The sequence below is a fragment of the Chlamydotis macqueenii genome, chromosome 6 (genome assembly GCF_036417535.1).
Source record: "Chlamydotis macqueenii isolate bChlMac1 chromosome 6, bChlMac1.mat, whole genome shotgun sequence".
Lineage (NCBI taxonomy): Eukaryota > Metazoa > Chordata > Aves > Otidiformes > Otididae > Chlamydotis > Chlamydotis macqueenii.
The window spans coordinates 8,511,778-8,537,602 of NC_141561.1; the positions used below are offsets into that span (position 1 = coordinate 8,511,778).

At 36.3% G+C, this 25,825-nt stretch overlaps 1 protein-coding gene across 1 annotated transcript in view; it reads left to right on the top strand.

Moving 5' to 3' along the window:
- Window positions 1–21,938, top strand: part of ACTR3 (actin related protein 3) — a 30,051-nt gene extending 8,113 nt beyond the window's left edge. Inside the window, exons 2-12 of the mRNA XM_086751004.1 lie at window positions 6,728–6,783; window positions 10,898–11,022; window positions 11,584–11,694; window positions 13,316–13,411; window positions 13,954–14,061; window positions 16,151–16,294; window positions 17,016–17,189; window positions 18,011–18,103; window positions 18,576–18,701; window positions 20,543–20,626; window positions 21,033–21,938. Of these exons, the coding sequence (XP_086607130.1) occupies window positions 6,728–6,783; window positions 10,898–11,022; window positions 11,584–11,694; window positions 13,316–13,411; window positions 13,954–14,061; window positions 16,151–16,294; window positions 17,016–17,189; window positions 18,011–18,103; window positions 18,576–18,701; window positions 20,543–20,626; window positions 21,033–21,128 (1,213 nt within the window). The 3' untranslated portion in view covers window positions 21,129–21,938. The remainder of the gene's footprint in view (window positions 1–6,727; window positions 6,784–10,897; window positions 11,023–11,583; window positions 11,695–13,315; window positions 13,412–13,953; window positions 14,062–16,150; window positions 16,295–17,015; window positions 17,190–18,010; window positions 18,104–18,575; window positions 18,702–20,542; window positions 20,627–21,032) is intronic.
- The last annotated feature ends 3,887 nt before the right edge of the window (window positions 21,939–25,825 follow it).

Sequence of the window (25,825 nt, forward strand, 5' to 3'; positions counted from 1 at the left end):
AAATGCTCAACTTTTTAAAAAATGTAGCATAACTTTACAGTTTTAGCTACTGTATTGCATTTGTTTGGAAAAACTTCCAAGTCAGGTTTATATCAGCTATGGCTCTTTTTGCATCATATGACTCGGATTTTGCCTATTTCATTTCCTCAAGTGCAAGATTTTTTTTCTTGGAAATTATGTATTTGTTGATTCAATTGATCTCTCCTTGTTTTATCTGTTGAAAATTATGTACAGTTAATATATTCTCTTGGGTTTTTTCTTCCGTATAAATGTATATGCAAAGTTCAGCTTATTTTGGGCAAATGATTTAGAAAGTTGCCAAATTAATCTCCCCCTCATAGTAAGTAAATTATATTATTAAGTAATTAGTCATGCGAGCTTCCAGACTTTTGAGGCATTCTTTCCTTGTTACTTGCAAATACCATGTGGAGTAGTCAGGCTGTGGAAAATGCTCAGAAAACTTGCATAAAAATTAAGTACAAATTTATAAAAAACCTAGCAGTATAGGTTAGTATTGTGTGGGTGTGGTGTAACACAGAGGCACTGTTAAGACACTTGTTAAAATGAATTAGTTTAGAAGTCTCAAAGGAAGCAGTAAGTAAAAAGAGAGCATTCTGCTTTTGCCAACACAAACTACTTTCGTTATGCAAAGATAATATCCAAAGCCGTTTGCTCTTCTTGCTTTGAGGAAAATGTAGTCAAAGGAAAGCTAACTTTATTTTCTGTGTTAAGGTACACGTCAGCATTAAATATTTGGAAAGGATTTTACAAATATAAATAAAATTTGGTAATCTCATTAGAATGCCTGAATTGGATTTTGTTAGTCTTAAACACTTAAATATAGGCTGATTTTTCAAACACATTTTTCATGAGTCAGTCATAAGCTGGTGTCTTTTGGTAATAAATGCATCTTATCTTGGTTACTTTTAAGAGAAAATAACCTTTTTTTTTTCTTTTTTTTTTTTTTACATTTTGATGAAAGTAACTGTAGAGCAAATCTGAAAGTAGATTCTGGCTGATGTAAAATCTGTCACCTGGAGACTTTTACTACGCCATGTGTGAATTTATTCTGAATGCTGTGTAGCACAAGCTGGTCTTGTCTCCATGTTCCTCTTAGTCACACACCTGGAGGGTTCTGGTCTGTCTATTTGTGGCCATGACTTTGTGGATTTTCACTACCCGTTTTAGCTAGGTTTTACTAGCAAGCCTTGTCTGTGCTTTGAGTTGTAGATGTAGCTGCTGATAAAAAGCAGTGCTGGATAAATATTCTAAACAAATATAGACACTTTTGAGTGGATTTTTTTTTCCTATTTAGTAAACAAATGTTTGTTAGAAGCATTTCTCTTTCAAGCTGCTTTTGAGCTCACTTTTTAAATTGCATACCACTTCAATCTGCTTGTGGTTTGTTTTACTGTGACAGTTATAGTACGTGGCAAAGAAGTATTTGTTGTCAAGGTGAAATTTCTTGTTCAAGTGGACTGATATTTTTCGGAGGAAATATTGTAAGAAAATAGTTTCAGATACACAACAATGCAGTTAATTCCAAGGCCAAGGTTGCAGACTGCCAGCTTTGTAACATATCTGGTGTCTAGGGGTCCCATATGTCTTTGAAATATCTCCTTTTACCATCCCTTGATGTATCTCATCTACAGCTTAAAAAGATTCTTTGTCTGAGAGCACTTCTAATCTTGGCTGCTTTTTCCACTTATAGAGCTAATTCTTTGGCTTTCACTATTGATTACTTAAAACACTTTTGATCAACAAGTGTTTTAAGATTTGACAGAAGCAGTTGCTAATTACAAATGCAAACTAGTGGTGTGTAAAAGGCAGTATATATGTTTTAGCTAAAGATATAAAAATATGAAAGGCATGACTCATTTAAAAGTCTTTTGCTGTCTTGTGTTTTATCAAGGACGTTTGAAAAGAGAGAGTAAACTAATTTATTAATACAAGTCCCATTTTCCTAATTTAATCAGTTCCTTCAGGGACTGCTGGTGCTGCTGCTTAACCAATTTGCACCTGATGCTAGAGCTGGGGTCTTTTTTAGAAGAGGCAGGATGACTTTCACTGTAATTTTTTTCTTATTTCTCTTTATGGAGATTTGATTTTGAGTGAGAGCTTGCACAGAAGGATTGCTGTGGCTCACATGGTGGACAGTAATTCAGAACTGTCATGAAGAGACATCAATTTGATGAACAAAAACAACAAAAAAAGCCCTCTTCAAAAATTATATATATATATTTGTATTTTGAACTTTATGCACCTTTGAAGGTAAATCAGAAAGAGACCATTTTGATTTCAGCCTAGTCCTGACTTTCCTTCCAGAGTTTCAGGTTTGTTACTCCTATGCCCATTACCCTTCCTTCTTCACAGAAAGTGGTTCTTCTTTGTTTGTTTGTTTTTAAAGTTGCGTTGTGTCTTTTCAGTGGGACTAGCATTGGAGATACATCTTATTCCTGTTTCTGTGTGCATTTAAAAAAACAAGTGTTCTATGCATGAAATTGCTTTTAGTCCAGGTCACTAGGAGTAGCTGAGGGGTAGGCTGTAACCAGGATTTGCTGTACAGAAGTTGAAGATTAAGTAACATTTGTCTTCTAGTGCTCTACTCTGCTTGTACTTGGTTAACTTGTTCTTTGCATGGAGCTGTCAGAAAAATGTCAAGGATACAACTCGTGTTGGGCCACCCCATTTCTGTTGTACTTCTCAGAGCAGGTAAACAAATGGCATTGCCCGCAAAGGAGTTGTCTGTCCTGTTCCTCACCCTTTTGTTGAAATTTCAGTTATGCTAGAACTAGGGTGTATAACTTGGCAGAATATATACAGAATGACATTTGCTGTGGACAGGAAAGAAGTGGAGCAAAGGCACACGGTCATGGTTTGTGGTTTGCAGACAGAGGTTCTGTTAATGACATTCTTGTTAGAAGTTCTTACCCTAAGTGCTGTTTCCTTTTGGCTTTAAAACTGTCTGCATGACTAATACGTAAGTAACCTTCAAGTGGCATTGCTTTCACGTCTTAGCCTCAGAAATGTCTGTTGTAGGTGAGAGAGCACATACAAGAAATCCCAGTAGTGCAGTTCGGAACACTGTGGAGAGCCTTCTGGCCATCCTTCCAGAGATCTCTCGGGCAGATCAGTACAGAGGTGCTTTGCAGTTTAAGGTGGATGTGACTCAAGATATTTCTCCATTGATAGTCAAGATGGGAATTAGTAGTTAGCTTAGAAGGAACCTTCAGTAGTTGCTACCCTCACCCCTTTTGTGGTACGAATGTCCCCTACAAAAAATTTTGTTTATCACAGCGTTACGTCTCCGTAGGTCAGAGGATGGTGCGTAAGACCCCACTACCTTTTGGAGAAGATGATGCAGAGAAGTCACTCGGAATATCAACACCATATATGTGTATATTGATAGATAGTGTGGGGGGAAGTGTATGTATGTGGTTCTCTACGTATCTGCACACACATATGTATCAAGACGTTGTGGGCTGTGTTTGGATACTTTGTAGATTATTTTCTAAAGTAAATCTGAAGGTCATGATTATCCAACAATTTTTTGCCATGTTTGGTTTTTTTGTTTCTTTTCTTTCTTCCTCTGCTTTTCTAATTAAATGAGCTAATAGGCCTACAGAAACACTTCAGATAGCTGAATGTGGAGAAATAAAATAAAACATCTGAGTGATGAAGGTTGAATTCAGGTTTTCACCTATGGGATTTTGTAAATCAGTTCTGTGTTATGGATATTAATAGCAATCTGCTTATACTTTTGTACTCATCTGTATAGTGCCTTGCTCTCTTACTGCTGAGTGCCCCAGATTCAGTGTGAGGAAGCTGAGTTAATGTCTCATTAAATGACATATGCCTGCCTGCATCCATGGAGGTCCCTCCTGCCGCTCTTCAGTGCTATGTAGCAAGCAAGAGGAGCTGTGATTTACTGCGAGACTGTGATCCAATGTTGGTGCTGCCTTATGATATCTTTAATATCAGGATTTTCTTCAGTAGTGGCAGTGATTGCTGCTGTGAAGAAGACAGGGTGTGCCTTGTTCCCCTGTGAATCATAGTATTAGTCAGACACACTTTACTCTGTATGAACTGCTTGTGGAAACTGTATACTTTTGAAATCTAGTTTGCCCATGGTATCCTTTTTTCCATGCAATTTAAATATTTACTTTGGATGATAGTGATCTGATCAGTCTGCATAAAGCCTCGACTTTGTAAAAGTTAATTTCTAAAAACCCTCACTGGTATTAGATTGTGCATTTGGAGAACTGAAGATTTTTATCAACTTTTATTAATTTTTTTTTAACTTACCTTTTTTGTCTCATGTACCACATTTTAAAACTCTGAACTGCCAAAGGCCATCAGCTCCATGCTCGCATGCACTGGAGGAGCAGGTCTGAGGTGCAGGAGGTAGCAGTGGGTCCCTTCCCTGACTGATGGGCAAGCGGTGATGGCATTCTTGATGTGGCAAGAAGTCTTGGGTACACTAGAGATGTAAAGTTATGTGTTGGAGAATACATTGAAGACTTATGACTGTAATGCTTTAATATTCAAAGACCAGAAGCCATGTGGGTTTTTTGGTGGGTGGTTTGTTTTTTTTTTTTTTTTTTTTTTTGTTTTGGCTTTTTTACCTTTTCTTGGAAGCCTAAATAGGGACTTTTTTTTTTTTTTCATGAGTCAGAAGACTTCTTGCTGAGTAGACCCTAGTATTTTTAGATATGCTGATTTTATGTCTGAATACAATCTTTTTTATGTAAAATGCATCTTTCATTTGACTTTTTCTTTCAGTCTGTTGGCTGTGCGCGTGTGCTGGGCAGTCTCCCACACCACAAGCAGCTAAACAGCCTGTTACCTGCAACAGTTTAGCTTTTGTTTTCTTTGAAATACTGAGTTTAATAATCAAAGAGTTTGGGTTTTCTTACTTGTTAAGACACTTCTGATCTAACTGTAGGTTTATGTAGCCTTCAGACTTGAAAGTTCCTCTGTAGATTTAGCTTTAAAATCTGGTTTTCTTATTAATTTTCTGGCAGAACTAAAAACCTCTTAAAAATATAGATACAGTGAACAGTTTTATTCTGCAAGACAGATTATAGAAGCATCAGATTGTGGAAGTCATGGTATTTCTTTTAGGAACTAGAAAATTCGTAAAATTAAAAAAATTTTTAACTTGAATCTGCAAAATCTGAGTTGCATGTCCTGATTTCAAGCACATACAGTGCATAATGCTGGTCTCTTCATGAGGTGTGAATTTCTGTCTGGTATTTATTTTTTTTTCCATTATTTATCTTATTTTGCCTGTGAAGTTTTTTTTTTTTCAGTAAACATTTCCTGTCGATCAATATGAAGTCAACTTTTTTTTTTTTGCGTGGTTACTCCCAACTGTTGCAATGTGTAACAGACGAGTTTACAGCTTTAAAAGTACTTCTCTTGCAAAGCATTTTTGGTGTTGGGTGATGTCCTGTGCTAACCACTCTGTTATTTAGAGAGAAATATACCTTCCTTTTGAGGGTACATTTCTCTTGGCCCAGCATTAATGTGGGCAAGTAATGTCAGTGATAGAAATTGTGTAGGTGTTAGCAGACACGTGAGCAAGTTACGAACCGCTGCATCAGTAACATCATAGCAAAAACCTACTGCAGCAGCACTCCTCTTCTACCCTGTAAAAACCACCCTCTTACTGTATTTGTTGTCAGACATTCTGCTCTGTTACTGACATAAATTTATGGATTGTTAAAGTTAGTATGGCTTTATACTGCCTAAGATATTCCAGGTTTGTATCCAAGTGCTGAAAATTGTAGAGGTGCTACGACAGTGTTTCAAGCTTTTGCTGATGGTGCTAATTTAGCTCATACAGCTGTCTGGCTGTGTAAAGAAAATGAGAACTTTGTCATGTCTGTGTTTGTTAAAAACTTCTGCGTAGGCTGTAACTGTTGTAGACGAAAATGCACACTGCATTCATGTTTTAGAATTTGCCTATGCTGTTGTTAACTCTTTTGTAACAACATTCCTAGCAGCTGGATAGTTTTGGTACTGTGAGCTGTGTAGGTATTTTTTGTGAATACATTGGTAATTTCTTCAATTTTCTTACCTCAAGACAATGAAAATTATGTATATATCCATAGCACATTCTGGAAATTGGGTGTGTGAAGGTGTGGAGTTTTTTCCTCTTGCTTTCCTTAGTCATATTAAACATATTTTAAAGGCTATTTTCCATTTCTTAAATGAAATTTCTTTTGCTAGCGCTGTCATTATCAGCTGTCAGTACTTGCCACCTATGAGAGTACATCCTGGGAAACACCCAGTTGGGAGTCCATGGGCAAGGGAATTTTTTCCCCTGTAGTTAGCATTTACAAAACCACTTCTACTACTACTAATGTTTGGATGAAAATATTTCCATAGAAATGTGAACTGGTGAGCAGGGAAGAACTACTCTGACTCTAAATTATACTCCTAAGCATCGGTAAATTGAATTACATACTTTGGGTAGTAAAATTTTTACTAGAGTAGAAGTTAGCAGTGATGTTTGATTTGTGATAGAGAGCATTTTTTTTCTTTTAAAAAGAGAAGTTCTCTGGTTTTTGGTTTTTCATTTTTTTTTTTTGTTGTTGTTTTTTAAAAAGGAAATTTAGTGGGTCTTTCTGATGTTGGAAGAGAGATGTTCTTTAAAAAAGGGAAATATCTTCGGTATTTCTGATATTAAATATTATAACCTAACCTTTTTTTGCCTTGATAGGTATACAAAGCTGGGATATGCTGGTAATACTGAACCCCAGTTCATTATTCCTTCATGTAAGTATTTGTTACTTGCGTATGAATGCTGAAGTTACACTTAGAGTTTCTATAATGTGCTATGTAAAAAAAAGCAGTTAAAAATTAGCAACTTGAAAAGACCTCTGAGTAATGACAGAGTGATAGCATGGCTCTGTTCTGTTTTGCTATGGATGCTCAGTTTAGAAAGATACATTCATTAAAATAGTATACTCCTATTTGAAGTGAAGTTAATTTGTTGGAAATTGAGATCATATTAAAATACAGTAACATGACTATATTTACTTTTTAGAAGGTTCTTCCTCCATTAGTGACTTATCAGGTAAAACTTTAGTTGATTGTAACTAGGAAAAAAAAAATCAGATGTTTTGATATCTTTAGGGTTTAAAATGTTACACTTTCCAGATATTTGTCAGTATTACAGCTGTATTACTTAATTTACTGTGTTTTGCAAATAAAACAAGAAAACATTTTGCTTTTTTTTCCCCTATGTAAAATTTCTTATTTATTTGTTCCCTGTCTTCTAAACTTTCTCCCACTTGAAGTGATACAACTCCACATTAGAGCGTGGAACTCAATCAGCTTCCTTTCGAAATGCTTCATGTCTTGACCTTCTACGCCACTTTGAATTTTGTCATTGTTCATCTGTGCCAAAGTAATTATGTATTACATCCTGGTAGAAAGAAATAATTAGTACACCCAGTTTTCCCTGTAAATGCAACAGGAAAAGAGCTAGAACTAATAATACTTAGGCATAGTCACTGTAAAATAGAACTTGGTAGTTCAGGCTCTGTGTTTAATTTTTCTGGAAAACATGCTTCAAAATGCAATTTCCATGGGAAGCTAAGGTTAATTCACTTAATGCATTCTCCTGTTTTCATACGAGTGAGAGAATCCTTTCCATCTCTTCTGTATTGGCCTCTGATACGTAGTTCTTGATTTGTTGATTTTTCCAAATGAATTTCAAGTGGTGTATCTCAGTGGCATATAAAATGTACTATACAGTTTTGTTTTTCATACAAAAACCAATCTTAACATTAGATTTAAAAAGTTACTGAACCATTGGGAGAAAACTTGCGTTGCTCTTTAAACTTCATAGTAGTTTCTAAATTAAAAATGGGCAAATGGTTATTTAATTTCAGAAAAACGCAGTTTAAATACTTTTCCTGCATCTTCAGATTTGGTTTATTTGATTTTAAAATCACTTTATTTTCAAAAAAAGTGTAAGAGAGATCCTGACACTTTTAAACAAATTCTGTGAATGAAATGAACTGTCAGATCATTAAACAGAGAAATTTATACACGAGGGATGCTATTAAAGTAGAACAGAAAAAGAGGAAATGAGATTTTTTTTTTTTTTGACAGCTTTTTGATATAGTGTGGTATATTTAAAGAAGAAAAAAAAAAAAAGACGCTCTAGTCTAGATGATCCTGCAGCGGAAAAGGTCATTGACTGCAATTCTCTTAATGAAAAAGGTGTTTTCCTCATTTGTACTGTCATCCAAATTAGATAATTACGCTAACTGCACGAGTTTGCATTAGTCCTCTGCCTCAAATAAAATGAAATAGCACTGGTGTAATCCACGTTAGAGACATGAAAATAGAGTATAGCAGTACCTAGTTTCAAAGTAAAACATTACAAAAAGCTGTGAATATCTTTAAAGCACTTTAGTGTCTTTCAATTCCTTAATATTATCTCCAGTGGAAAAATGGTTTGGTTTCCCCTTTGACTTCCAGCAGTGGTGGTTGTATGTTATCGATTTGGTTCTCTAAAAAAATGTTTGCTGTTAAACAGGTTCAAGCAGCATTCCTTCTGCCTTATTCACTTGTTGCTTATCTTATTCACTCCTGCTCTTAACAAACTTTTATCTCCCACTACTCTCTTACAGTTGTGTTCCTGATTTAATTCTGAATGTGCTTCTGTAGTGATGACAAATGCTTGCTTGAAAAATGAAGTAAATGAGAATTTATTGGGCCAATTTTTTTGAAGAGACTTGGGTTCACTGTTTTCTTCCCTGGCTGCTTTTTAGATCTTACAGGTCATTAATTTGGCTTGACTTTTATTCACTTAGTCCTTTTTTCCTGCTGTATGTTAAACTAGCAGTCAACTTCTTTCCATTACCCAGTAGTTCTTTTGCTTTGTCATCTATTTCAGTTTACCCATGATAGTTTACGTGTTAGATAGTCCTTTCTTTATCTTTAAAAGAAAAACATGAGTAGTGGTTAAGCGCAAAAATGGATTTGATGCAAGTACGTCCTCTTTTTTTCTAAAAGCTCTTAATTCTTGTGCCAAGCAAACCAAAGGCAAATGCGCTGAGATGCTGCTGGAGTGCTGCCCGTCTTCAGACACCGCGGTAGTCTTGCTCTAGTTTCAGCAAGATTTATTTTCCTGCTTGTATTTTCAGGGTATGATTCTTGATTCAGGTTGTTTCCTTCTCATTTCTGACTTTAAAAACCAGGACTGAACAGGCTAGCCTCAAGATGAGCAAAATACTGAGAGCTCCAATCTTTTTTTAGGCTTGTAACAGGATGAAACCCCACTTTGACTTGAAAGTTTCTGTAATCCTGTGCAAGCGATGGTATTTTACTTCAAAATTCTTGAAGATAACACACATCTGAACAGGAAGATATCCCAAAATGTGTGAGCTCTATATTGATGACCTGAAAAATATTTGGCAACATGCTGCTTTTAACTTGCAGCAAACGCTGGCCTTGCGACATCTCCTTCCCCATGATTTTAGCTTCTACTTCCTACCTCCTCCCCATGCTTTCAGCTTCCTCCAGCCTTTTGCTTCCTCTCTGCTCTCCTGTAAGCTGCTGCAGAAGTTACAGTATGATTCAGTTTTCTTCCTGAAGAGTTCAAAATAATGTCTTCTGTTTTATCCTGTTCAGTCTTTCACAACATTTAACTTTGGCTGTAGAGCTCTGCTTTTGTTGCTCTTTATGGCAAGAGAAGAGAAGGATGGGGAGCGTCAGTGAACTAACGGCTCTTTACCCTAGCGTGCTGTTGGCTTCCAAATCCTGTAGCTGTGCTGCCCTGTTGTGTGGGCTTGAGCATGCAGTAGCTATTTTCAAAACATTTTTGATCTTAGTTGTGAGCAAACTGAAGGTGAGAATTAGCAAAATAATTCTACTTTCGAAAAAGCTGTTGGATCATGACCTCTTAATATTTGAGGCTGATGTTAATGCTTCTCACATACATGAATTTCCTCATTTGTGTGAAGGATTGTGTTTAAAGGCAATTAGTAAGACTTGAAAAGATACAGCAGGTATTGCTGGCACTGCAGCCCTGTTAGCCAGGGGGCTGATGCAGAAGATGAGGGAAGGGAACACCTGTGTTCCTGTGATATCTAATCGCTCATCCATCTTTCCAGGATTCCGTGTTTAGCCTTAGCCAGTATTTTTCTGATAAAAACTTTTTTCTTTATTTATGATGAGTAATTATCCTGGAACGAGTAAATTGCCTAGATACAAACTCTTAACTTTTGCCAGTTATTCCTTGAAGTGAAGGAAGAGATTTATAGTATTTCTTAAATGAAATTCTCTATCCTATTATTGACGGTAAGAGAGGAGTAGGGTTTAAAGGAAGAAATTAAGCATAGACTTTGTGAAAATCTGTTTTAAAGCATCTAAAGGTGCTTTCCTTTAGACGCTTTCCTTTCCTTTTAAAAATACTCTTTTTATTTCTGTCCAATTTTATTTTTCTGTATGCTTTTACGTTTTCTCCTACTTCTTCCTTCCTGACTTCTTTTTGTATATGCTTTTTTGCTTATTTACTTGCTATTTAGTCTCTTCTGTGTGCCTTATCTCATTTTCATAGTATGTCCAGAAATCAAATTGATGCAAGTGAGATAAAACATCCATAACGACAACATGTTTTCTTTCTTTATATGACTTCTATAACTGCATTCCTTTTTTAAATTATTATTAGGGGAGTGTGCAGAAAACTGGCCCACTTGTTGAATAAAATGAGATATGTAGAGCTATCCTTAATGATTCTTTTTATATTTCCTCTCTGATTGCATGTTGAGCGTCTAACAATTAAATCTGTATTTAGATATTGGGGTTTTCATTTGTGTGTGTGTGTGTGTGCAGGATATGTGATCCATAATGTTATTTGTGTTCTCTGTTAAAGGTATTGCTATCAAAGAATCCGCAAAAGTGGTCGATCAAGCACAAAGGAGGGTTTTGAAAGGTGTTGATGATTTAGACTTCTTTATCGGGGATGAAGCAATAGAAAAACCAACATACGCAACCAAGGTATTAAGAGAAATGTTTAAAATAGTTTTCCAATATTCTTTAGAAAACATCAGCTATAGAGTAAACAGCTTATGAATGCTTTTTGGTTAATTTTAATCTTATTTTCATATTAACTCTGTTAATGGAAAATAAGGTTTGATATTAGTTTTGTTGACCTTCAGGAGCTTGTGGGAATTTGCAAAAAAGTATGTGAATAAATAAATATTTCCTTTGAAGTGAAGGGAGGCTGGGAGAGTGTTAAGCGGAAATATCACATTCTTTCATGTTCTTTGGCATTTTCTATCAGCAACGTCAGACTCGGAATGCTGGGCCAGGGAGGACCTTTGGTTTGTCCTCGTGCCACCATTCTGTTGTACTGACAAAAGCACAATGAGTTGCCTCTGCTGTTCAAGGCTGGAATCTGAATTTCAAGTAGATGTCAGATCGCAATAGGAAAAACCTAATGCAGAGTTTCTTGAATGTGTAGATCATATGCTTTTACTGCAGCTGAAAACACTGACTTCCACCTCCCCTCCCCCTGTCTTTTGTTTCCAATTATATCTTTATATTCTTGTGCAACAGTGGCCCATCCGCCATGGTATAGTTGAAGACTGGGACTTGATGGAGAGGTTTATGGAGCAAGTAATCTTTAAATATCTAAGGGCAGAACCCGAGGATCATTATTTTCTTTTGGTAGGTAAAATTATGTTCCACTTATGAAATTGCGTATCACTAGTAAGAATGTTTGTGCTGACTTATGTAATAATTCTAAAATACGAATATACTTATATTGTAATTTATATTTACTTTAATTTTCCTGAAACTTCCATGACCTGGCTTATCCCATCCAGGTTGTTTAATTTTCTAAAGATGTCAGAATGTCTGAACTGTAAACTTTTTTTTTCTATTTTCTTCTCATTTCCCTCCAAATTGCGTCTACTTTTTTTTTTTCTGTTACTTACCTACTGAATTCAAGAACCATGTTTATGGTTTTTGAGGCAAAAAGTACCTGTGTGTTTTGACTTAACTAAATAATTGCAATTCTGTCTCTGCAATGCTGCCACCTGGGTGGTGTGTCCAGACAGGGAGGTTTTTTTTTTTTTTTTTTTTTTTGTGAAATTAGAAGGATTGATTGCCATATTGGGCAAAATAGATCTGAGTTAAGGTTGCTATTACTCTGAAGCATCTGCTGTTCCTTAGTATTTTATTTAAGGCCATTGAAATAGTCTGTTTATAGAGCAAGTTTGGAATTAGAGGTGTTGACCATACTTGTTAAAGAACATCTAATGCAACCACCTCTTTGAAGCAGGTCTAATTAGGTCCAGCTACTCAAGGCTATGTTCAGCCAAGCTTTGAATATCTCCAGTGATCAAGGTGCCATAAGAACTCTGGGCACCTATCCCTGTGTTTGACCACCCTCATGTTACCTAATTTTCCTTCTAGTACCTACTAGGGTTTCCCGTGTTGCAACTGGTCTCCATGGCCTCTTGTCCTTATCACCTTTGAAGAGCCTGACTCCCTCCTGTCTTTACCCACTTGTTACATAGTTTATGTAACGGAAGAGTGATACTTTTTTTTTCTCAAATATACTGTAGCACTATCCAAAATGCTCTTCCAGAGGAGAGACTTAATATTAAGTATGTTTGGCTATTTTCATGAAAATTATAGCATACTATTACAGTGCTTTTATGTTGTTGCTTTTCTTGCTTGATACATTTTTAAAACTGATCATATCAACTTGTTTTATAGCAATTACCTTCTGAAGAAAACCAGCTTTTTTTAAGAAGTCACTAAGAAATTTTTTTAATAATTGTCATTCTTTAAATGTGCTAAACTGCATCCTTTGGCATTTTTAGATTGATAGCCATAGAATCATCGAATGGTTTGGGTTGAAAGGGACCTTTTAAAGGTCATTTAGTCCAACCCTCCTGCAAGGAGCAGTCCTTGATTCTTTCAGTGAAATCAAAAGTTGTAATGAGCTAACCGACTCACGAAGGGGACCACCAATGTAAATTCTTAAGCATTAATTAGTATAACATTTTTATTATACTTCTGTTTTTTGGTTTTCACTCTGATCATCATGTTTTTGCAGGGCAGTTTGCATAAATTCTGTTGTTGTTAGAGGATTTTTTAGATTTTCTTAATGGCACTGTTTGCCTTTAAAAGCACGCTTTGCAGATTACTATTTTTATGTGCTATTGTTGAATGATTTATCTTTCAAAGTTTTGGATTTGGTTAATTTTTTTTTTTTTTTTAAGTCAAGTGTTTCACTTGAATGTAAGTTAAACTTGGGGTTCTTTTTTGTGTCTTGCAGACTGAGCCTCCATTAAATACTCCAGAAAATAGAGAATATACTGCTGAAATCATGTTCGAGTCTTTCAATGTTCCAGGGCTATATATTGCTGTTCAGGTAAGGGCAGGGCTGTTGAAAGTTAGAGCTACGGTATTTCTCCTTAAGCTAAAACTAATTTCACTATGAAAACTGTAGGAGTGGTGTTTGGGATACTTTTATATACTTTTGGTTAGCAGATGTTTGATATGCATTGTAGTTTGATACGCGTTCTGTAGTTTGTTCGCTAGCTAGTGTTGCTCTGTTCCCTGTTTAGAAGGCGACCTCTAAGCAGTAAAGTCTAATATCTGTTGCATCATAAATAACCCAACACATCACATCATAATAATATTAGGCCAAAAATTGAATCCCCCCTCAATAGGAAGTAGCTAAAAAGGTGTTTGAACATGGCTAAAAAGCATTAGGAGTCAAAAACTACATTTATGCAGTCGCTTTTGTAAGCTGTGGCATACATATATATGTGATATTACTAAATCAGTTTCCATGCTGTAAATTACCATGAGAGCGTCAGTCTGAGTATTGGTGGGAGGGGTAGTGGAAGGTGGAATCTGCCATGCGGTGCTTCTATGAAGATTTGTTTTTCCTCTGTGTTCTTTTACAAGGCTGTCCTTGCCTTAGCCGCATCTTGGACGTCAAGACAAGTAGGCGAACGAACACTGACTGGCACAGTTATAGACAGTGGTGATGGTGTCACTCATGTTATTCCTGTTGTAAGTATACATCAAAACTATAGAAACAGTATAACCAGAGAACAGTTTGTCTTGTATCTTCTCAAAAACCAAGTTTCCACTTACACAGACTGAATTCTAGATAAGAATCCTCCAAAATGTCAGATAATTTCCAGGGTTGTGAGTGTGAGTTATTTTGTTTATTTTATAGTGCAGAAACTCTTGAAGAATTTCTCTGCACCCTGAGTTTGTTAGGGCATATTGTCTTTCAGTGACTTATCTTAACAGGTGATTTTCTTAGTGATCAATGAAATTGCAGTGCTTTATCATATTTCCAGTTTCTTTTGCTGATAAGAGTGAATATGCTCTTTACAATAGTCAGTCCAAAAAGTTTGGAAACTTTTTGTGTAATTCAGTCAATTAATGTATAAATAGAAATAATACAAAATATTTGAGGGCAAATGTAATATTGTTTACAATTTTTCTGTCTGTTGACCAGTGTTTAGTAGTATGCTATCATGCATCAACAATACAAGCAAAAAGAAAAAAAGTTCCTACCTGACTGAGCCCCTCCACAAGGTTAATTAATGTTGAATATCTGTTCCAATATATTGAATTGCTAAAAGCAAAAAATAGTATGATCATATGATGTTTTATTAAATAATTAAGATTTACAACTGCAGTTTCTTAATCGCCAAATTACTGATTTTGCTGTAGGTATGCATTTCGTTTTACAAAGCTATGTAGTTGAAATTTTAGAATTGGAATATTTAATAGTGTTCTTTATTTCAAGTGGCTGGTAATATGTCTCTCTGCCCATCTTTCCTTGGAAAGTTAAATGGGTGTCTAAGGCACCAGACACATTTTTATTTTCCAAATTAAGTTAGATTGCAATTTTTAAGACTAAAATCTGTACAAAGCTTTATCATGCCACAGTAACCTCAATTTTTAAAAGTTATTTGTTACACTGAATAGTAGCATTGGTGGTGATTGAAGATCTGATGTAGCAATTTGTTATTCATCTTGGTGGAACATAGTGGCTAAATCTTTGTTCATATTATTCATCCAAGATGGCCTATCTTATTAGATGGAGGAAAGAATTGAAATTTCCAACCTTTTTTAGGTAAACTTTTTAGAAATTGTACTTAGTAGTTATTGCTCTTTAAAACAGTTAAACTTCTCCTGATTCGTGGTTTTGTTTTTTTTTTTTAATTGAAATAAGAGTAGGTATTCTATATCACTTGAAGCATTAAACTCCTTTGTAGAGTGACATTTGCGTGATTTCTGGAATTTTTAGACATGTTGAACAAATGGACATCGATAATATACCACTTTTTTTAATAAAATAGAGGAATTAACAAATGCTTCTCTGTGGTGGTACATTTTTTTAATGACTTTATAATTTTTTTTTGTCTTGGAGCATTTTATATAAATTTAAGGTGTATGTAGGGAATTTTAAGCATTTGTTAGTGTGATACCTGGATTCATCTGTTTGGATGTAGCATATCTGGGGAGGTTGACAGCCAGTCTCAAACACTTCAGAGTTCTGTCTTTAAACCAGATATTTTTAATGCCCTGATACTGGCCCCCAGGATGAGTGTGACTTACAAGGGTAGACTGATAGATGAGTATGGGCCAGTCTGATGTTCTAAGCAGTCTCAGTTAATGTGCTGAAATGATGCATTTTCTCCCTGCTTTCAGAAAACTAATTTTGGTTCATGTGGATTGTAACGTCTTACATCAGTGGCTGTGACTGCAGAGCCACACCATTTATTCTAAAATAATATTTCATGATACAAGGTTCCTTGACCTTTTTGGTAAGAGTAACCTCATTTTGAAGAGAAAATAAAGGCCAAGGAATAGTGAGTATAGCTATTTATCTGCCTTATGTACTAGTGACCTTTCTGTTCCTCCTAACCTTGTAAGAATTATGAACCAAGGCAAAGCACAACTCTTTAACAAGTGAAATAAGGCTACTGAAGAATTGGATTTCTGGTAATTAAATGAACCCCTCTTAAAGAGCTTCAATCTCACAGTTGCAGGTAGTGCACAGGAGTTTAGACTCCATCTCTTCCTTCTAGGCTTTCTGGAAAGGAGTTCTTGTCAATATCTTTCTCCCAATTAATTACAGGCTGAAGGATATGTGATTGGCAGCTGTATCAAACACATTCCAATTGCGGGGCGAGATATAACATACTTCATTCAGCAGCTGCTGAGGGAGCGAGAAGTAGGAATTCCTCCTGAGCAATCCTTGGAAACAGCTAAAGCAGTGAAGGTAATGTGAACGTTACAGACATTAAGGTGATTTTAGATCAGAGCTTGATATCTGTTTTTAAAATAAAAGAATCTCTTAAAATAATTGTCTTACCAAGTAATGGTGCTCTGTTTCTAAATAATATAAATATCTCTAAATAATAATATGAATACCTTAAATCTAAGGCACACTGTTGTGTTATGCTCAATTTGGCCTAGAATTTCACTCTTCACTTGTAATCTCCCCTTTCTCCTCCCCTCCCTTAGTAATATTATTGTAATATTCAGTAGGAAATACTCTCAGTAGGATGTGTAATGTAAAGAGCTCTAATTACTCTTTTATTCTTTCTGAATGTTGATATGTTCTTTTTTTTTGTAGTACAAAGCTATTCTGAAAGACTTTCAGCTTAAAGTACACCTGTTTAAACCTGTTTCTATGGCAATCCTTCAATATACTTTAGAACTCATTTTTCACCGTCATAGAAGTTTAGAGGAAGAATAGATGAAAAAGTAATTTAGCTCAGCAAGATGTGCTGCTTTGTGCCACACAGAAATGATGTGTAGTAGCAGAGCCATTATCTAACTACATACAGTAAATGTCAGTTCAGCCATTTTTGAAGCCTGTTCTGTATCTGCCAGTTTAAAACTTTTATTCTTAAAGCTTTAAATTACCACATTTTTTAAAATTTCATACCATCGTCTCTGCTATACTTAAGATACTTCTGTTTGTTTTCAATTTTCAGGAACGCTTTAGTTATGTTTGCCCTGACTTAGTAAAAGAATTTAACAAGTATGACACAGATGGTACAAAGTGGATTAAACAGTATACTGGAATTAATGCTATCTCAAAGAAAGAATTTACCATTGATGTTGGGTATGAGAGATTCCTGGGGCCAGAGATTTTCTTCCATCCTGAGGTAAGTTGATTTGAATTGTCCGCACTTTTTCTTTTAGGTGCATTTTAGATGATAGCATATAAATAGTATTCACAAACTTTTAAAGAAGGGGTTATCTTGACTTCTGTTTCTCCTTATTTGTAAATAGATACCAGCTATTATTGTAGCTCAATGTGATTTTGATTCTTGATTGAGAGTAAACTTTATCCAAATTCAGGTCAATACCTAAACAAAGCACTATATTTGAAACTTTTAAAGTAAATGCATTACTAAACCTGTATTTTCTTCTTGGAATTTTAAACAGAGTTTTCAGGTCTTGATGGATTTTACTCTGTTTTCTTATCTCTCTGTTGAAAAGTCAAGTTTCTAAATACTATGTCATCTTGCCTTTATACCCTCAGTCTCTCTGCCAGTGTTGGGAAAAATGAAATGTGAATAAAACCTTTCTTTCTTTCTTTCTTTCTTTCTTTTTTTTTTCTTTTCTTTTTCTGCATGAATCTCTCTCCCCCTTTTCATTCTTCTGTTGCAACTTTTTTCATGTTATGCTGTTTTACTCTAGAGCTCAGCATCTGAGAAGGGCATGTATTCTTTGACCTGTTACGGTTAACAAAAACTATCTAAGAGAGTAGCTGGCAAAATAGGTACTTGAGATTTATTATTTTTTCAGAACCTTTATAAATGGCAGCAAAAATAGGTAATGTTATTTCAATTGGTAGTTTTCATGACATCTTTAGTATAATAGGATGGATTTTTGTCTTCCCTTTTTTTTTTTTTTTTACTCCCTTTCCTTTGCAGTATGTGGTCCTACATGTTGACTCATCTGTTTTTATTCTTTATTATAGTTTGCTAATCCTGACTTCACACAACCAATCTCAGAAGTAGTAGATGAAGTTATTCAGAATTGTCCCATTGATGTTAGACGTCCTCTGTATAAGGTCAGTAGCTATAATGAGTTTTTTTAGTATTTGTTTTAGAAGGGTTGTGTTTTATATTGAAATACATATTTGAAACTCTATTTTAAAAAGGCAAAAACCCTAAAAATCCCAACAAAATGAACAGTTTTTCTATAAACAAGTCTAACATGCAGAAGGCTTTATGTTGTTCACTTACACCTTTTCAGAATGTGGTTTCATTACTCAAACTTTTTTTTTTTTTTTAAAGAAGTAAGGGAAATCTGAGTGAAAGAAGTGAGATGTACTGAGATATAAATGGATTTTAAAGCACAACTAATTTTAATGTGACAACCTCCTTGTGGGTTCATATTCTGTCATGCTTAAGTGTTAGATAATTTAAAACTTAAAGTAAAAGCATACCTCTTAACTGTAATTTTAAAAACTGTATGTAGATACTTAAAGTTGGAGACTTAAATTTCCAGAAGCAGTTAATAATTTTTGTTACTCCAAACAGAATATTGTCCTCTCTGGAGGTTCAACCATGTTCAGGGACTTTGGTCGCCGTTTACAGCGAGACTTGAAAAGGACTGTTGATGCCAGACTGAAACTTAGTGAAGAACTTAGTGGTGGCAGACTGAAGGTTAGTTTTTGCAGCTAATGCATTTAACAAGCATCTTTCTATCCCTTGTTACTTGGAAAATGTGAAAATAATGTATTGCAATGATATTGTTCTTGTTGAAATGTCTTAGTTTTCATTTAAAGTTCTTCTAGAAGCTTTTCAGAGATTCGTGTATTGTAGAGAAATGTAGACTGATACTGGGAAACTTTTACATAAGGAAGGATGGGACTTATGCCTGATCTGTAAAAGCAGTTAGTGATTAGTTGCAAATCATTGTCTTCAGTCTTTTGAACTTCAAGATAATGAGAGAGCTCATTGTCAGGCCACCAGGGTAATCGGAGGACTGTGGAGCACTTGTCCTGTGAAGAAAGGCTGAGAGAACTGACCTTCTCTAGAGAAGGCTTTAGGAGTCCTAGTAGCAGCCCCTTGTGTATGTGTGGGATGGTGATCAAGAAAGTGGAACCAGGCCCTTGACAGTGCTGAGTGGTGGGCATGAGCAACAACAGATGTAAATTGAAATGAAAGTGGGTCAGCTTGGATAAAAGGAAAAAACTTTTTCATTGTGGGGATAATCAGGCATTGTAAAAGGCTGTCCAGAGAGGTTGTGCAGTCTCCATCCTTGCAGATTTTTGAGATTCAGCTGGATAAAACTCTGAATAACTTCCTCTGACCTCGTAGTTGACTCTACTTTCGGCAGGAGGCTGAACTAGAGATATTCTGAAGTCCCTTCCCACTTAAATTATCCTATAGTCCTATGAAATAACTTCATGTTTTCACTAAACTGCATGATCCTTAAAGTCCTTTCCAGTTTTGACCTCTGATCTGGATTTTGCATTTTTTCTGTTGGCTCTGCATGCATAAAAGATATCAGCAGAGATAAAAATTATTTCTTTTTCCTTTTTAAGGCAAGATTGAAGTGATTTTCCTCATTTATTTTTTAGTAGTACGCTAGCTAGATGAGCTCAAACAATCCTTAAAACCCCAAGTATAGCTTCATAATATGCCATGTAGACAACTCTGAAATTTCAGTTTTATACCGTTCTCCGGTTCAGGTAACCTGGCTTATTCTTCATTCTCCTTGCTAAACTCACCACTGAGTAAGGAAGCAGGATACGAATAAGGAAATCTGATGCGATTCTTCCTTCTGTAGAGTCCTAGGCATTGCAAGTAATCACTGTCTTAAATTTGGAAATGTATTAGAAATAATTTTTAGATACTATTTTAAATTGTTGAGATTTTAGCAGATTATGCTGGAATTAAAAAAAATTCTGAAACTGTTATGTACACTGGTGTTTTTGATAAGCACAAATAAAGAATGAAGGTTTGTGGATGTGGAGTGAAAGGGGCTAGCTGAAATGAGTAGTGTCGCTTTGAGAAGCGCGGTTGTGACTGTATTGGTCCTAGACAAGCTTTCAATCAATCTGCAACTGATGCTTTGTTAAATAATGTGAAACTTAAAAATTAACTTTCTAAAGAGTTTTTTCGAAAGAGGTAAATAGTATGGATCTGTTCTTACAACTGCATAAATCAACAGTCCCTCAAGATATTAAACATAAAATAGAACATGGTAGAGGAACACCGTAGTGGACCTCTTGGGAGAAAATTGGTGTGAATGCAAGTATCTCTTAATGTCTGGTGAAGTAGGTAGCTGGCGACTTACAATCAAGAGCTATTTTTTAGTCTGGGTTGTTCAAGAGAAAAATCTGGTGGTATAATTGTAAAATTACATACCCAGCATTTAAGAAAATACTAATTTGTGAAAAGTAAACTTGGACTATGCAATCCTTTTTTAAAAATACCTAATTTTTACCAGCAAAAGTGTCTTTTAATGTATTAATTTTCTTCTTCCTTCCCTTTTATAGCCTAAGCCCATTGATGTACAAGTCATTACACACCATATGCAAAGATACGCTGTTTGGTTTGGAGGATCAATGCTGGCTTCCACAGTAAGTTAACGATAAAGCTGAGCATGCTTTAGTCGTTCTGGCTACACTTTCAGAGTTCTCATCTCTCCTGCCCTTTATATTAAATGCAGTTGGGGGATTTCAGATAGGCCTCGGGTGGCAAATATACCCTCTCTGTGCCCTTTGAAATTATGTTAGACTTTAAAGGTTTGAAAGAGCAAATGAAAGCTCAATTTCAGCTTTGTGTGAGTTGTTAAATAGTTCGTTTTAGTTTTGAGGAAGAATACATTGTTTGCATTGGTGTTTAGCTGTACATGATGTAATATTAATTTCAGGACTGCAAAGTTACCTGTATTTGTTTGATCTCATTTGTTACGTAAATGTTAATATTGTTAAAATAAGGTGTATGTACCACTGACTTTTTTTTTTTTTTTCCTCCCCTTTACAGCCTGAATTCTACCAAGTATGCCATACCAAAAAAGATTATGAAGAGATTGGTCCTAGCATCTGTCGTCACAACCCTGTGTTTGGAGTCATGTCTTAAAGCTGACCTCGGAGGGGTCAGGGACAGGGAGGTGGGGAGGAGGAGTCTTTCTGATTACTTGTTTGTCTGATGGCTGGTATTAAGATAACAAACACGACTTGACAATAAGAAAAAGACCAAACACGATTAAGCAGGATTATTTTAATAAGTGTCTCAACATGCGGATGTAGTGGAAAGCCAAAATGATCACGTTTTTTCTTTAGATTGATTATTTGAACCTGTGCGTAACAAAACAAAAAAGTGGATTTTATTTCTTTCTGTGCCCTGATATTTTGTATATTAATGAATTATCCAAGATTTGATGGGATTTGACGGTGTGTAGATAGTCAGCTCTCTAATGCTTCCATTGTGCCCTTTCATGGGTGCGATGCAGGAGCGTGTTTATATTTCATACTTTTTTATACTTTGAGGAAAAATATGAATTAAACTGTAATATTTGAGGAAAAAAAATACCAGTGACCAACTTGAAAGTAAATTAAAAAAAAAAAAGAAAAAGTCATGAATCATGCAACTAGTTCTTGCAAATCATGACCAGTCTAAATCCTGGGTTCCATACAATGCGAGTGCTTTTGGAACTAAGAAGCTAGTATCTTGGATTAACCGATGCCTGCTAGTGCTTTCTGATTACCTGGTGCATTTTCATACTATCTCTTGCTTTAAAAAAAAAAAAAAAAAAGTAAAGACAAGACTGTTGGACCAGTATTGCAGTTCTGTAGTGTCATTTCTAATTAAAACCAAATAATCAGGTTATCAAAATTGGTGTATTTAAAGCCTAACACCATTCCAATAAAGGCACAAAATTTCTTTTTATGTTTGTGTCAGACTTGTTAATCTCATTACATGGGAAGTTGTGAGCATGGGTTCCTACATATCCGCTGTGGTTTTTGAAGAGTAAGATTGGTCTGTAAGGTAGAGATCATTATGTGCATTGTGTAAACTGAAGTGTGAGCATTTTAGAACTGCAGTTAATATGTTCATCTAGATAGCACTTATCTATATGAACCTAACATCTCCTCTGTTGTTAGGTTTGTTCATCTACTTTGTTCTGTAACTTTTTTTCCCCCCACTTTCTTTCAAGTGGTGGTATACAGGAGACAGCACTGCATTTTAAATCTCTGTGGTTTTTCTGCAAGAAAATACCATGTAGATAAAAATAAAGTGAAAACAATCTCTTTCTCATTCTTTCTAGGAAGAACACTTCATATATTGAATGGAATTACTTACAATTTCTGTTAATATTTGATGAAAGTTTGAAAGAAAACTCTTTAGACAATTCTGAACTCACACATGTAGTTAAGGTTGTTTACGTAGAAGACCACAAGAGGGGGATCTCTTTGTTTCTTCTGAGTTGTAAAGATTCCTCGAATTTTTTTTTCAGAAAAGCTTACCAATTGCCAGAGCTTCTAGTTGCTTCAGAACATGATAAATGAGACTCCAAAACAAGGATACATATGGGAATGTATTTTTACAGCAAGCATTATAAAACTTCACATGCTGGAATTGAATAGAACCTTGGTGCAAACAAGAAAGTGTTAAATAATTGTGTTACAAAACTATATTATTAACATCTCCCTGTCAATGATACAATTTTTGAGAGTTTTTAAAATAATGACTTTTCAAGTCATAACTGCTGATTGATTCATGTGGTAAGAAAGACCAATAGGCAAATATGTGTAAAATAAAGAAGTTAATTTAAGTTGTGCTTTTCCAACAGTCCTCTGGTTCTGCAACTGGTTCTTTATCATGCTCTGGTGACCAGATTTCCTGACATGCTGCAATGGCCTTGAAAATAAGGCAAGATTGTGTTTTTCCACTCTAGAAAGTAGAGTCTTAAAAATTCACTTGAAAAGCTCTAAAAATTTGTGATATGTAGGTTCTCATGTGTTGTGTTTCAGCAGCCGGGCTCTTGCAGGAGAAGGGAGGCGGGAACGGGAAAAAACAGGCTGCACCGGGATGGGACAGTGTCGGATGGAATCGCGGCTGCAGGCAGGTCTGTTGGGTTTGTACTTCACAGAAATATGTGCTGCCTGGTGGTGGGAGCCCTCTAGAGCTGGGCTGTGCACCTGGCTCAGTCGTAACTGGATTAGCAAATGGCTTGTATGTCGAGGAGACAAGCCCGCTCCTAAATGAGCTCTTTTATGGGAGGAAGGTTGACATTTGAGCGTGAAAGCTGTCAGGCTGAGAGCAGGAGTTGCTGCCAAGTGTAAAGTAAGATGAGTTTTGCATTCCAGCTGTATTCAGTGGGGGAGGCACAGGGTTTTCATTGTGAATTCGATATGTTCAGGAGTGAGGCCAGGAGTTTTCCTAGGTTGAAGGATCCCTGCTGTCAAAACTGAATAAAAATAGCGGAAACAGCCCAGGATGGTGTGGTTTTGGGCACCTTCTGCACCAAACTCTTCATCCATGTGTACAGAACTAGAAATCTTGTGCTCCAAAGACAAGCTCTGTTGTCTCAACATCTCACTGTCACTGGTGGGCCTCAGCTCTCAGAAGAGGGTGTGGCATGTGTCCCCGAAGTGCTGCTGAGCAGTCCGTGTGTTGTCTGACTTGCTTAGGTGAGATGTGTACAATTTTATCTAGGTTACTTGCTCACTGATTACAAAATCGGGGATGTAGGAGCTTAGTCTTTTGTTGCACTTGTTTGTTCCAATATGTGTTCATCTTCCTGTGGCTCCAAGGAAATTGCTTTAAACTTCTATTAGCCATTTGTGTAGAAGAAAGGAGGGGAAAGTACCTGTACCCTTACAGAAGGGTAGTTTTCTTGTAGCTGTAATTCAAAATTATGTTAAGCTTCTCATAGAAGGAAGTAAGTGGGAGTTTTTTTGCAATGTATTTTCTATTTTTTTTTTTTTTTTTAAACTGTAGAGATCATTTCAGGAAAGATGTACAGCTGTGGCTGACTCCTGGTGCATTAGGGAACTGAAAATCTATGAGCAGCTCCCATTAATGACTTGGACTGAACAGAGTCATCAATACTTGAACACATAAGATGTAATACTCAATTACAGTCTTGTACACTGGGAATAACGCTGGGAATGGTTCACGTCGGTGCTCTGCACGTGTAACACAGATCCAAATACGGGCTGCAGGAGGTGGTGAGGTGCTGGAGGGGCTGAGCAGCCTGTGGGCGAGTCATCCCAGGGATCACGTAAAGCAGACACCATGCAACGTGAATAAAAGGCAATTTCAGAAAAACTCTCTACTCTCTGAAAGCTTGTACCTCCTGTTGTTGTTCTGTGCTGCGTTGAATTTAAAGCATCCAAAATGTTAATTGCAAAGGCAAGTGTTTAAAAAAAAAGAAAAGGAAAAGGAAAAAAGGTTAGAATTAAATGATACTTTTTTTTTTTTTTTTCCTCCTGTGGCTTATTATCAGGGAGATTACTTAAAGAAGGCAATTACAATATGCACCCATATACAAATTTAGCTGCCTTTTTTTTGTTGTTTTTTTTTTTTTTTCCTCATTTAAAAAATCCTCTGTGTTCTTGGGATCTTAATTACCAACAGAACAAAATCCTTTCCCTAATCTCTCCATGTTTCTTTGATAAGTTGCACACAGGTAGCCTGGCCAGGGCTGGATCCAGCACGCAACTGTAACTCCCTTTCCCTCCAGCGCTCAGCTGGGTGCAGCCGGGACAGAGCTGTGGCTGTGGGACATTGTGGGTGACTGAGCTGGAGGCATCCAAAACGCAGGTGTAGAAACGTGAGGTGGCAAAAAATCCCTATGCTGGCGTTTCTTCTTAATCATCAAATGTACCACAAAGTCACTATGGTTATTGTGTAATGGAGGATTTAATGGCACTGATGTTACGAAGCAGCATGCAGGAGGCTTGCACTTTTATTTTCCCAATGACTGCTGGGTGCCCTGGAGCACAGGGCAGCAGTTTCTGCACAGAAAATTGCAAGGAGCACTGAAAACTTGCAGACTGGTCTCCAAGAGTTTGATTTATTCCACTAGACAAAGCGAGACTCCAGGTTTAATTGGCTTTGTGCGGTTAGAAACTTGTATTTTCACGCAGCTTAGAATAAATCAAAGGTCACTGCCAAGTCCGTTTAGGCTCATCTCTTCATTTTGTGAAAACACTTGTGGCCAAGCATTCGGGCATTGTTGGGATGAATGAGTTACTGCTTGCAAAGCTGACTGCAGGCAACTGCTGGGCATGCTGAGCCCTGTGCTCCAGCTGCCAGCTGGCGCGGTGGTACCGTGTAAGCTTACTGCCTGGTCACAGTGTCATTTTCTGTGTCGGACAGGAGGGTGTTTTTGCTAAAATTTTGCAGTAGTAAAATTAATAACATATTAGTTGTTATCATCACTTAGTTTATTTTTTTATTTTTCCCTGCAGAAGCAAGCACTGGAATAATGGGCTCCAAATGCCAGTCACCCTCTCTCTTCTAGTATAAGCCTTTGGGTTTCCTGTTTTAAGCAGCACAGAGCTGCCCAGCTCCTCTCTGCATACTGCACGTCTCTCTCATATCTTTGAAATTTTTCTTGAAATTTTGATTACCAAAGGGAAGGCACAGCCTGACTTGTGCTAGTTGTAGGTGTGCCTCACCCGCACAAGAAGCGATGCCCTGGGTGTTTGTTTGTACTGCTCCTTTGTGAATCCCCGTACCAGCAGATAGATGGCAATTTCTCACTACCGCAGTTGCTTTTTCCCATATTAAATAGATTGTATAAATTTTCTGGTAATTGTAGCATG